Source organism: Dermochelys coriacea, chromosome 4, assembly GCF_009764565.3.
Source record: "Dermochelys coriacea isolate rDerCor1 chromosome 4, rDerCor1.pri.v4, whole genome shotgun sequence".
NCBI classification, from domain to species: Eukaryota; Metazoa; Chordata; order Testudines; family Dermochelyidae; genus Dermochelys; species Dermochelys coriacea.
This window is the reverse complement of record NC_050071.1, coordinates 68112045-68126152: the sequence shown is the minus strand read 5'-3', so window position 1 is coordinate 68126152 and position 14108 is coordinate 68112045. Positions and strand designations below refer to the sequence as shown.

At 40.1% G+C, this 14108-nt stretch overlaps 1 protein-coding gene across 5 annotated transcripts in view; it reads left to right on the top strand.

Moving 5' to 3' along the window:
* Positions 1-14108, top strand: part of MARCHF1 (membrane associated ring-CH-type finger 1) — a 484877-nt gene that overhangs the window by 268079 nt on the left and 202690 nt on the right. For 2 of the 5 annotated variants that reach the window (XM_038398892.2, XM_043513290.1), the window contains exon 2: positions 7353-7492. The exons of the other annotated variants lie outside the window; for them this stretch is intronic. In XM_038398892.2, the coding sequence (XP_038254820.1) occupies positions 7391-7492 (102 nt within the window). In that variant the 5' untranslated portion in view covers positions 7353-7390. The remainder of the gene's footprint in view (positions 1-7352; positions 7493-14108) is intronic. 5 annotated transcript variants of the gene reach the window in all.

Below are 14108 nucleotides of genomic sequence, written 5' to 3'. Positions count from 1 at the left end.
GCGGCCCTGCAGCCCCCTCTCATTCAGCTCCTGGCTCAATTCTGTCAACCTACTAGCTCCTGAGTCCATGCCCCAGTCTGTCCCCCCCACTAGCCCTTCTGAGCCCTAGCCTGTGACCTCCCCCAGCAGTCCCATGTTGCTCTGCTCTGTCCGTTCCTTGCCTCCTCGCCTTGCCCTGCTGTGAGGAATGCAGCCTCTCTGCCAGCTGGCTGCATAGAAGCCCTCAGTGGGTGAAAGGTATAAATGCAGCCCCTCTCCAGCAGAATCTATATTCTGCCAAGAAAAAAAATCCTCAAGGGATATGAAATCTGGGCGTATGCAGTTGTGCAGAATTCCCTCAGGAGTCACAGTGTAGTGTTTTTAAGAGAGATACATTGTACACTGAACCACATCTGTGGCCTTTGTTTTATTGTCTTCTGTCAATTCCGTCAAGGTCCAAATTCCAAGAGTATATAGTTGTGCACTGTAATTTTGTTTCAATATTTCCCAGACTATATTATCTTTGAAGTTTATCTGTGATCAAATACAAACTGTGTATTGTGATAGATGTGTGTACCTGTGATGTGTAAAGTTGTATTTTCAGGCTGAATTTGCATCCTAAGCATGATGAGTACATGACTCCCTAGAGCTGTTGGATTTTTCCTTAATCCCATACACTAAGGAATCCCTGGAAAAATTCACTCTGGTAGCACTTCCACGAGGTATTCTTACAGAGTTGGCAGATGATATCAGAATAAAATGACCCTATGCAGTGTAATGTGGGCAGGGACTTAATGCCAAGGTAACTATCTTAAAACCAAGCAATATAAAAGCTTGATGAGATATTATTGTAACCTTAGCCAAAATCAAACTAAAAAAATTGTTTAGTAACCAAAATAACTGAATTTTAGCCAGTTACATTTCACAGAATAGAGAAGTTCATTAGTCACGTGCTGCTTGATGTGAAATGAGCTTTCTTACCTAAATAAATGACCCTCCTTGATGTTGTTTACAACATAAGATGTTTAAAAAGGCTTTGATCTCATACATAATTGTCATCCTTTTTGATTATGCAGAGACAGATAAACTAGCATAATTTTTGTTTTTTTATAAATATTTTATTTTTCATTCTTGTGTGAATTTGGCACTGACAAAAGTGATTAACTCCTTCAGTTAAATTCCTCCTTAAGGCCCCATGTTTCCATAGAACCTCACTAGATTTGTCTACTAAACACTGATGTCTTTGTATATCAGCACATGTGAACTTTGCTCTCTTATTATTGTAAGATCTATAGGGTAAGGCCATGTCTTAGTCTTGTAAAACTGTGTGTACATTGACAGTGCTTTATAAATAAGGGTATGGTATAGTGTGGGTTCTTATACCTGTAGCAAAACAACTATGTCCAAGGCCAAGTCCACTCAAGAAAATTTGAGAGGACAATTGAACAAATTTGACAGTTAATTGATACAAATAATTGTTCGCTATTAAGTAAAGTCCATCAAAAACACTTACTGTGACATAAGTATTCATGGTGAAATCCTGGCCCCCTGAAGTTAATGGGAGTTTTGCCATTAACTTCAATGGAACTAGAATTTTAAACCAGATCTCCAGGGTTGAAATGACTGCATTAAACCACTGAGCCAGGACACACATGCAATTTTCTTATGAACTATCTGTATTTTGTATTTGTTAAAACCATACTTAAAGTGCATTTGTTTGCCAAAGCAATAACATTAGACTGTTAAGATAATGGATTAAAACTATTTTGACTAGGCTATTATTGTTCCCAGTGTAGCACTGTATAGTGTGCATATGCTTTGTATGAAAAGACAAATATAGGGCACGATTATGTCTCATTTACACCTTTTTTGAAGCTACAGTAATTCCATAGATTTCAGTGTAATATAACGGGAATCAAAATGTACCTAATAGTTTGATTAATCAGACACAATTTTTATTATTTTAAGATGTGAGATAATGCTGACATAGAGTCTTGTGAATTTGAGCCTTTAGATAATGAAACTTCCAACCTAGTTCTGTGATCTGATCCTAAGAGAACCCCTGCCGATTTTCATCTTGTATTAGTGATAAAGAAATGTATTATATAAATTTGTACTTTTGCTCTTTTTGATTTGAAAAATGGTATCAGACTGACATCCTGAAACAGGACAGGATAAGTTTAACATTAAGTTTCTTAAGGCATGGCTAAACTTGCAGATGTAGAGCACTTTGAGTTAAGCTAGCCTTCGTAGAGCGCAGCAGGGAAAGCGCTGCCCTGTGTTCACACTGACAGCTTCCAGCGCACTGGCGTGGCCACATATGTGCACTTGCAGCGGCATTGGGCATGGTGCATTATGGGCAGCTACCCCAGCATGCAAGTGACTGCAATGTGCTTTTCGAATGGGGGTGGGGTGAAGTGTGACAGGGAGTGTGTTGTGTGTATGTGGGGGGAGAGAGTGGGTTTTTGTGGGGCTGAAAGCATGTCAACATGCTGTCTTGTAAGTTCAGACAGCAGCAGACCCCCCCCACCTCTCTCTCTCACACAGCATTCCACACTAATGGTTGCTTTGTCTCAGAGCAGATAAGCAGCTGGCTGTCAGAAACGGTGCTTTCAAAGGGAATATCCGCATTCCTACAGTGATTTAAAAACAATGAGAAGAGTGGCCACTTGACTTAAGGGGATTATGGGACATTTCCAGAGGCTGATCAGAGCATAGTAATGCAACACTTCCTCCACACTGGCGCCACGGCGCTCCAGCGGGGGCACAGCAAACATCATTCCACTCGCCGAGGTGGAGTACCAGCAGCTCTGTAGCTGTGGAGTCAGAGTGCTCTATGCGTGCCTTGCCAGTATGGATGGGTAGTGAGCTAGCGTGCCCGGGGCTCCTTTATTGCGCTGTAACTCGCAAGTGTAGCCATGCCCTTAGTGTAGTAAGTAGTGTAATAAGTAAATAAATAAATAGTGTAATAAGCTCAGTGTAGCTTATTAAAAACAAGTTAAAGCTTAGTTTCTGTGATCACTAATTGTGTCTCAGTGCTGCTTTCTTAACACACATTTATTGACATTGTGGCTAGACTGTAATTAACTTCAGAGTTTAAATACTAGCCTTGTAATCTACCTTTGAGATGGTGACTAATGTATTTAAACTGCCTGCTTTCCTGGCTTTTGTAAATTTCTGTAGCCAAGGCTGCAACCATGTAGTGTATTAAGCACATAGGATAAGACTGTGAACCATGTCAAGCATCTACTCATATGGGTAGTTCCATTTAGTTTCAGTAGGACTGCTCATATGAGTCACTGTTCTCCACTGGGAATTAGGGGTTCATGATCTGGCCTAGAGTGAGGGAAGGCTAGTGCCTCAGGGACCCAGCCACCAGTCATTTTATTGCTCTTAAGTTTTTTCAACTTATTCAGGCTGATCAGATAAGATCTGCGTGCTTAGCTCTCTCATCACTATATAAATATGTTCATGCTCAAGGGCTCACTTTTTTGTTTCAGCTTTTTATATCATTCAGTATGCATGGCCATTTATTCAGTGTTTAATTTGTAATGAAAGAAGTGCTGGGGCTCAAGCAATTAGATGCCAGGGCTCAAGCAATTTTTTTTAAACTTTAATAACTGACATGGCAAGCCCAGAGAGGCTGGGGCTATGAATTGCCAAGCCTAGAGGTGCTGGGGCTCAGGCCTGCTAAGCACTGGCAAAGTTAAGCACTGCATTTATTAGTTGAAATCATGATAACTTTAAAATAAGATCTTGATGGAATGGCTGTAGGGATGAACAGCTTTGCCATTTACTTTTCTCCTAATCTGATCATTGAATTGCTCAAGTTGTATATGAATAGCCAGTGGGGTAAAGCTTTTTTTCTTTTTAAGTGACCATTTAAACTTTAGCAAAGGGTCAAATGTTATTTAGACACTTGGTAAACAGGGCTTCATGGATACAAATCTTGTTTTATGTTTACAATGACACACAATAAGTGGAACAGTGAACATTTTGGAACTGTTGAAAAGATTTAAAAAATTGGGCTAGCTGGGACTTAAAACTGTCTGTGTACAAGCATTTAGGAGACCATAGATCTTGGGTCTAATGAACAATGAAGATTTCTGCCTCTACATCACTCTCTCAAATCCAATACAAGTCTGCAGTGACTAGTTCTGATTAAAGAGGAATATCAGCTGAATCAAAAAAATTCAGAATTTTGAAATTTTTGTCATGAAATGAAATGTTTAAATTTAAACATCTTACATAAAAGGAAAAAATTCACCAATTTCAAATTGAAAACTGTCAAAAGGAAAAACATGAAACAACAAAGCAATTTGAGGATCAATTCCTACATTTCAGCCCAGAAGATAAATTGTAAGATAGGCCATTTGAGTTTATTTCTCAGTGCAGCTGTGGGTAGGTGATGGAGAAAAGCTGGGTTGTTCCTAGTCTCCAAAGATGCATATGGACACAGACACAAAATGGTTAATCAGCCAAAGAAACAAAATCCATATTCATGGTTGGAGGGGCATGGCCAAGAAGTCCTAGATGGGAACCCCGCTAGCAAAATGATTCAACCCACCCAGAATCCCAGAGAGACTAGCCAAGGGACAACCAATTTTAATGATCAGAAGAATTAAAAACAGCCCTGAATCCATTCCCTCTCTCCAGAGATTGGTGTAGAAGGGAATTACAGCTAAGCATCCTTATCGGAAACCGCACAGGCAAATGATCAGTTACACAGTGCACCCCAGACCAACCCCAAGTACCATCAAAAGGAGAGCAACAGTTCATCCTCTGGCACATGTAGGTCAACGGAGCTAATTGCATTGTTACCCAGTAATTATAGGTACCCACGTCCAATCACAAAACAACACATGGCGCCATGTGACAAAACTCGGTCATTAATCGGGGTACGGTGGGGCAAAACATTTTTAATGATACTTTTTAAAAACCATCTTAAAAACTATACTGAAAATACAAGAAATTTCAAAGCAATCAAGATGTTTTCACAAAACAATTTTACTTTCCTCAAAACAGCATTTTTTGAATTTTTTGAATAATTTTTTAAATTATTGTTCTTTTGTCAAAATTTTTGACCAGCTGTAGTAGGAATCAAGATTTGCTGCCATTCCAAAATTGCTTGGTGAGCTGTGTGACCAGTATCTAGAACACCAGAAAATGCCATAATACGTAACAACAATTATTAACCTTACTGCATTGTCGATGAAGGCTTTAGAATGAATATGAACACTATGGATGGTCTTTTCATACCAAGAGAGAGTTTTCCCAGACTAGAGTTTGGGGAATGTTGACCGGGTAATATGGGGATGATTGCATTATTGCTGCTCATCCTGAACCTATTCTGTGTATGAATCCTTCAATCTGGTGTTTGGATAGGCACTAAAAATCATTTTCGGAAACTTGGAACTCAAATTGTCATTTTTAATTATCTAATATTTTAAGGACAGCAGCTGTTTATGCACCTGTAGACTGTTTTGATTGTTACATATTTTACACTTTGGATTTAATAATAATTTGTGCACAGGGATGTATGGTTGCATGTTACTTTAAAGAAGCAACACTGTGCCAATTTCATATATTACTTTTGACGTTATTCAAGAAACATGATTTAAAATGGATAGTTTGTTATAAGACTTAATCCTGCAAGATGCTGAGCACTCTTATCCAACACAGCTCTTAAATAATACGTATCTGTAAGCATGTAAGATTAACCAGTGCTTAAATGTAAGCAAATGAGTAAATCCTTTGCTGGATCAGACTGCTCATACTTTGAAGGATTGATCACTAAAAGAATCTACAAGAAAGATTTTTCTCTCACTAAAGTGAAAATGGATTTGACTAAATGCATATTACATTGATTAGATGAATTATTTATATTAATACTTTGCATTTCATGTGATGATCTCAACACATTTAACAAAGATGGGTAAGTATTATCATGCTCAAAGAGACTGTGATTTACCCCATCACAAGTAGGACAGAACTACAGCTATTACCCAAGTGTCTTGACTTAATTCCATGCTCTGACCAATAGAAAAATGCTGCCTCATTCATTTAATTCTTTTAATTAAGCATTACATAAGGCAGAAGGTTTGGGAATGGCAATACCAGGATATGTGAATGCCTATCAAAATATTACGTCTTGAGATCTATTCTTGGACTACTGGTAGGACAATAATTAGAATCCGAGAAGGGTGAAGATATAATCGTCAGCAGGTAAATATGATTTACCTATTCATCACTTAGATACTTCAGTGATGAACATTCTAGGGAAATCTAAAATGGATAGAATTACACCCACACAGAGTTTTCTTTGTTGTTAAGAATGCAATTCTTTTAAACATTTTGGTCTTGATTTTCATGAAAGGTCTTTATCATTTCCCCATTTACATTGTTCAGATCCATTTAATTCAAATCACTTCTCATTAAGAGTAGTAATAACTCATCAATCTGTTAGCAAAAGCTTTTTATGTTACTTTTCATAATGCTATAGAATGGCCTATTTTAAATCCTGAAATGTTATAAACCACCAGATTGTTAATTGCTTCAGAAGCTGTGAAAAATAATTACTCCAAATTATTTTTGATATTTAATTGGCAGTGTAATGATTTAACTAAAGACCTAACTATATCATTTCAAATTGGGCAATGTGGTGGAAAAGTAGATTGTAAAATTTTAGAAGTGAAAATATTACATTTCCTATAGACTTTTCACATTTAATAGAAAACTACCACTGATGGATCTCCAGTTATCTCCAAGATAAAAATACAATGTTCAGTCAAACAGCGACAAGATAGCTAAAACAAATGTGAGGTACAATTTCTGCTCCATACAGGTTATGTATTATATATAGCTAATGTATCTAAAAGAGCATGTGTGTTGATATTTTTGCTATTTGTAATGAAAATTCCTCTTCCTGTCTGACGCCAGTTGTTCAGGCTGAGAAAGTGTGTGTGTTCACCCAGTTGATTTGTACTCACTTTGCTGCACACCTTTGGGGCTCCTGGATGAAATTTGATATCTGTTGATTGTTTCAGGTAATGTGGGAGCTATAGGGGTAATACCATTCTCAGAGCTAGGCTATAATTCCTGAAAACAACCTCCCCTAGAAGGTGGATATGTTTCAGCAAGAGATATTTTTAATTTTAGATAAGGGAATTTTCTGGTACTGAAATAATATTAGTGCATGTAATACATATCATAAGTATACAGCTCTCTTTCATCTGCATGGTTTATTTCAACTACACATTTTTCTGTAAAAAATATTTATTGCCTTGTTTAGACACAGTCTAAAGCGCTGTGTAAAGGCATGCACGCAACAAACTTAAAGTGTCAATGTTTCAGGGAATGTAAATTATTTTCAGAATTTCAGAAATTGAGAAGGGATAAGTGGAAGGAGAAAATGTTGGGCTGGTGTCAAGCGATAGCTCGTAACCCTCACAGACTCCCAAACATCACAAGAACACCCGAGGTCTCAGGTGATGCTTCACATACCTCTACCTTGGTGAGTGAAAAGTTATGTTTCATGATGGTATGCAGATGAACCTCAAAACTGCTAAAATAAATTTTAAGAAAAGTAGTGTTTGCCCTTCATCTTTCTATATTTGAATCACTTTGGCATCATTTGCTGTTTTTGGTTTTTCACTTGCCAGTTTTCCCTCTTTTCTGTCATGCATCATCCATTTTTCATGCCACCATCTTCATCTTGTCTTAGTAATAAGAAAATGTCTCAGATAAACCTGTACTTTACTCTCTTTGGTTTGAAAAATGGTATCAGACTGTCAAATCTTCCCCACTGTGTCTTGATTAAGGTCTGCACCTGCAGGTGTTACTCATACAAGTAGACCCATTTAGGTCAGTGGACTATTCATACAGTAAAGACAATATAGGTTGCAGAGTCTGGCCCTTAGCCAAATGGCTCTAGCACCAATAAAAATAGTTTGGGTATTCAGTTCTTTTAAAACTGGACTGAACACTGCCTGTCTATTAGAAGAGTATTGAGTTGAATATTTGATACACTGTGGATGAAATTTTAGAAATGCTTACAATTTCTCTTTTCTAAAATGGAAAGAAGACACTAGCTAGAAGCCCAGTTCCTGATGTAAAACAAGACCTGGCTCCTGCTGGACATGAATGGTATTCTTTGCTGGCAATGACTCCTCTTAAATCAACTTATTTTTCCCCTTTCTATTTCATGCACTGTGGTTGTAGGTTTATTATTCAAAAACTTTGTAACAGTTAATTAAGTTTAAAATGAACATATTAAGACTTACAATTGTGACACTATCTCTCCAAGATGTTACAGTATGGTATATGCATTAGTTACAGGAAACTGAGTGTTAAATTGGCCTCCTTTGAAGTTTCATTCAGTCTTTGTCACTTGTTTTGATTTGGGCATTTATTCTATGAAGACACTTTTCTTTTTATTGAAATTCCTATTGTAACTTTTGCGTTAATGTGATGGAGAATTGCTCCTTAAGCGAAAACAAATGATGTTAGTTTTCCCACTTCAGGAATATTTAACATTTTCATTGTTTTACATGAGGCAGTCATTTCAAGTCAAGCATTACTAAAGAGTTGTCAAGAAGAAACATTATAACAGGGAACCAGAAAGAAGAGAACAGTTGTCGAAACATGGAGCTGACATCAAAACAGAAAAGCAAATAATTGTTTAAAACCAGGTTTCTTTACAGAGGAATGTGGTCGTATGGGAGGTGCTGGAGGAGGAGAGGGGACATAACAGAGCTGCAACAAGCTACATAGCAGAGGTTCAAACTTTGGTGAAAAAGCCCCGTTAGGGTTATTTAACCTGGCAAAGTTCACTAGTTTCTTGGCATTCATGTATTATATTCTGTTAGGATGAAAAGCAAGCCAGATAATTCCAGATTGTTATACTTAATGTTTATATAATTCCAAAGAATTTAAGATAGTTATATTTGGAGATGAAATGTACTTTATCTGAAAGTAAAAGGAGAGAGGAAGAGAGAAAAACAAAACTTGTGAGCCTTGAATCCTATTTAAGTGTGTTTTCCCTTCACTTTGATGGCAGTAATGTTTGGTGAACTCCAGGTGCTAAAGAGAATTTACCCCACCACATAACTTAAATGCATGAAAATCTGTATTTAGAGCCCAATTGTGTCCTTAATTCCTGTTACAATTGTTATCAATTTGAATATCTCAGAGCTAAGCACTATGGTCAAGCAGGCAGCAGTTGGAACTTGTAATTGGGAGGTCTGGATTATATTTCCAGCTCAACTGATTAATGATAGCTTGAGGGGCCAATGAGGTTAGCTGGCACTTATTTATTTATCTATTTATCTATTTATGTATCTATTTATAATTATTAAAAAATTACAGTGGTATATATCTATATGAGAAATGTATATGTCTGTAGATCTAATTGTATCATAACCTCCCCCAATCCTTTGTGGCCCTAAGCACCTGGTATTCACACCTACTGCAATGATTTTTGTATGAAAGATGCCTTGTGCAGTGTCATTTGAAAACCAATAACACACTTGTAAATAATATCATTGTAAAATATGTGTAAGAATACTTTGTGTGAAAGTATGGATGACTCACTAATAGGTGACTAAAAGGTGTTTAGATGAGGCATGTCAGGTGGAATTGGTAAACAGGTTTCTCTTAATAATAATAATAATAATAATTAATAAAAAGGGAAAGAGGCAGATGCCTGAAATCAAGCAGAGCCCAAATTCAATGGGTTATTCACTTGTGTGGGGGATTGCAGCAGGCAGAGATAATTTGCATAGTAGTAACTACCAGCAAGGAAGGAACTAGCATGGAGACTTATCTTCCAGATTTCATGGCTCCTCTACTTACCATGAACTAATCAACTTTATCTGCAAGTACCTTTTAGAAGAACACATTTCAAAGATTCACTGAACTAAAAAGAGAGGGGGAGCAAACCCCTAAGTTATCCTTCTTTCACTTTAAAGAGATAAAGAAACCCAGCAATTTGATCTCTGTGATGGATCGTGGCCACGCCAGCCAGTGAAATGCTGGAGGGAAGACTGTGGGTGAGAGAAAACATCTTGAACAAAGATTGTATCTTGCTAGATTAATTGTTGGACTTTTAGATGCATGTTTTCGCTTTTATTTGCTTGTAACTATTCCTACCTTTATTTCTTTTCTTGGTATAGACTCATAGATTTTACGGCCAGAGGGGACCATCATAATCACCTAGTCTGACCTCCTGCACGTTGCAGGCCACAGACCCTCACTCAACCGGCCCTGTAATAGACCCCTAACCTCTGGCTGAGTTACTGAAGTCCTCAAATCATGGTTTAAAGACTTCAAGTTACAGAGAATCTATCATTTAAACCTGCAAATGACAAATGTCCCATGCTTCAGAGGAGTGTGAAAAACCTCAGTGACTCTGCCAATCTGACCCAAAGGAAAATTCCTTCCTGACACCACATATGGTGATCAGTTAGATCCTGAACATTAGGACAAGACCCACCAGCCAGACAGCTAGGAAAGAATTCTCTGTAATAACTTGGAGTCCTCCCTGTCTAGTTTCCCATCACTGGCTGTTGGAGATATTTGCTGCTACTAGTCGCAAATCAGCTGAAAGTCAGGGAAGGGAGAAGGAAGCAGCTGCACATCAACAAGTCCTGGAGCAAAAAGGAAACCCAAGAAAAAGAGAAGGAAAGGCTGTCTGCCCAGAGCATAATGGATAAATAGGGTCAGATCCCACAATCCCCAGGTACTCCCACCATCCAAGGAATGCTCAGCTGGGATAAGCTGTGATGTCATAAATATAAAGGAAAGGGTAACCACCTTTCTGTATACAATGCTATAAAATCCCTTCTGGCCAGAGGCAACATCCTGTTACCTGTAAAGGGTTAAGAAGCTCAGCTAACTGGCTGGCACCTGACCTAAAGGACCAATAAGGGGACAAGATACTTTCAAATCTTGGGACGGGGGGAGGCTTTTGTTTGTACTCTTTGTTTACGTGGTTGTTCTCTCTTGGGACTGAGAGAGGCCAGATAGAAATCCATCTTCTCCAACCCATCCTAATCCAATTCTCCAATATTGCAACCAGTATAGGTAAGCCAGGCAAGGCAGATTAGTTTATCTTTTGTTTTATGTGAATTTTCCCTGTATAAAGAGGGAGGTTTATTCCTGTTTTCTGTAACTTTAAGGTTTTGCCCAGAGGGGGATCCTCTGTGTTTTGAATCTGAATACCCTATAAAGTATTTTCCATCCTGATTTTACAGAGATGATTTTTACCCTTTTTTAAAAAAATAAAATCCTTCTTTTAAGAACCTGATTGATTTTTCCGTTGTTCCAAGATCCAGGGGTTTGGGTCTTTGATGATTTTGTAACCAATTGGTTAGGATATTATTCTCAAACCTCCCCAGGAAAGGGGGCTTGTAGGACTTGGGGGGATATTTTGGGGGGAAGACATCTTCAAGGGTCTCTTTCCCTATTCTTTGTTTAAAATGCTTGGTGGTGGCAGCATACTGTTCAAGGACAAGGCAAAGTTTGTACCTGGGGGGAAGTTTTTAACCTAAGCTGGTAGAATAAGTTTAGGGGGTCTTTCATGTGGGTCCCCACATCTGTACCCTAGAGTTCAGACTGGGAAAGGAACCCTGACATGGTGGCAGAGCGGTAGGATCATTTTGAACCAGAGATCATTTTGAACGAAAAGCACAGACCTGAAGAGGTCTTTTTTTAAGCTGAGAGCAGCTAGAGGGTTTTCTGACTATTTGGAGACAGAGGTGTTAGATTTTTTACAAATGGATTTTTCTATTTTGAGCTGGAGTTTTCTCTACCTAAAGGCAGGGTAGCTAACCTCCTGCAGGGAAATTCACAAGTTTTTTTTTTCCCCTAACTCTTGGGTATAGCTAGAGTTAAGCACAAGAAAGCAGGAAAATGACTACCAGTGAAGCAGCTAATAAACTAGAGCTAGCCAGATTCGAAGCTGAAGAGAAACAAAAAGAGCATGATAGACAGAGGGCCTTAAGGTAGTTGGAGATGGAGGCAGAGAAAGCCAGGGTGGAGGCAGCGGAAGTTGTCCAAAAGAGAGCTATGGAGATAGAAAAAGCCAGGGTGGAGGCAGAGGAAGCTGCCCACAAGAGAGCTATGGAGGAGAAAGAAAAAGAGAGGAAGCATGCACTGGAGATGGAGAAGGCAAGGGCTCAGCAAAATGTACTAACCAACCCTAGCAATCCTTCTCCAGGTACCACTTCCCATCCCAGAAAGTTCCCCACCTACAAGACTGGCGATGATACCGAGGCCTTCTTAGAAAACTTGGAAAGGGCCTGCCTTGGGTACAGCATCTCCACAGACTAGTACATGGTAGAGTTGAGGCCGCAGCTCAGTGGACCCTTAGCAGAGGTGGCAGCTGAAATGCTAAGGAACACATGAACAGTTATGAACTTTTTAAAACCCAGGCAAGAGTCAGAATGGGGCTAACACCCGAGCATTCCCGTCGGTGGTTCAGAGCCCTAAGGTGGACCTGTCATTTACCCGATATGCCTACCACATTGTGAAAACTTGGGATGCCTGGATATCAGGAGCAAGTGTTAAATGTCCAGAAGCGTTGCCCTTCCTAATGCAAATGGAGCAGAGGGTATTCCTGAGGAAATACAAAGGGACATCCTAGATAGGAAGCCCAAACCTGTAATCGAGGTGGGGAAGATTGGAGCCAAATGGGTGGAGGCAGCAGAAAAGAAAAAAACTAATAGCAGTTGGGGCGAATATCAGAAGAGGCAACCCGAAACAAAACCCTATCACCAGGGGCAACCCAAGGCCCCACCTACATCCCAAGGAAAACCCCAGACACCTTATCGTCCCACCACACCACTCTCCAGCAACCCACCTCGCCCCAGTGACCAGTCAACTGGGCGATGTTTTAAATGTAATGAGCTGGGGCATGTGAAGGCCAAATACCCCAAGAACCCCAACAGATTACAGTTCATTGCACTGGGGTCACACCAAAGGTCCTCAGGCCCAGATGCCTCCCAGATACCTTTAGAGCAAAGGGAAACTGTGAGTGTGGGCAGCAAAAAGGTTACAGTATGGAGGGACACTGGAGATCAGTTGTCAGCTATCCATCAGTCCTTAGTGGACCCCAACTTAATCAACCCAGCAGCCCAAGTGACGATTCAACCCTTCAAGTCCAACTCTTTCAATTTGCCTATAGCCAAGTTGCCTGTCCAGTACAAGGGCTGGTCAGTAGCGTGGACTTTTGCAGTCTATGATGATTATCCCATTCCCATGCTGCTGGGGAAGACTTGGTCAACCAGGTAAAGCTGGCCAAGAGGATGGGAATGGTCACCCGCAGCCAGACTAAGCAAGCTTCCACACCTATCCCTGTCCTTGAGCCTTCCACCAGGGCCCTGTCTGTGTTACCAGAGACCCAGATGGAGGTGGTGGAACCAGATCCCCTGCCAACGACTGTAACAGCCGTAGTGGATCCAGTCCCAGAGACCCAGCCAAAACCAGTCCCTGAACCGAAACTGTTGAAGCAACCAGCACCAGAACCATTGCCAGCACTGAGTCCAATGCTTGCAACCCGTCTACAGCTCCAACACCAGAGGGCACCACTGAGCCTGCACTGGCAGCAGCAGCAGATGACCCTACACAAGAGGCTAAGCCAGAGCCTGAAATACCCCATAGTGCACCAGCAGAGAGTGTTTCATCATCAATGGAAACAGCCCCATCACCTGCATCGCTTTCAGAGGGACCAAGCCCAGGTCCACAATCCTGTGAGGAACTGATGTCTCCAGCATCAAGGGAACAGTTCTAGGCCGAACAGGAAGCAGATGAAAGCCTCCAGAGAGCTTGGATGGAGGCCCGGAGCAACCCACCGCCTCTCAACTCTTCTAATAGATCCCGGTTTGTTGTAGAAAGAAGACTTTTATACAAGGAAACGCTTTCTGGTGGGCATCAGGAAGACTGGCATCCTCAGAGACAGTTGGTAGTTCCAACTAAGTACAGGGAAAAGCTCTTGAAAAGCTCTTGACCTAGTGGCCATGCTGGGGTGAACAGCACCAAAGACCATTTGGGGAGGTCATTCCACTAGCAAGGAATGGGCGAGGATGTTTCTGCCTATGTCTGATCTTGTGAGGTATGCCAAAGAGTGGAAG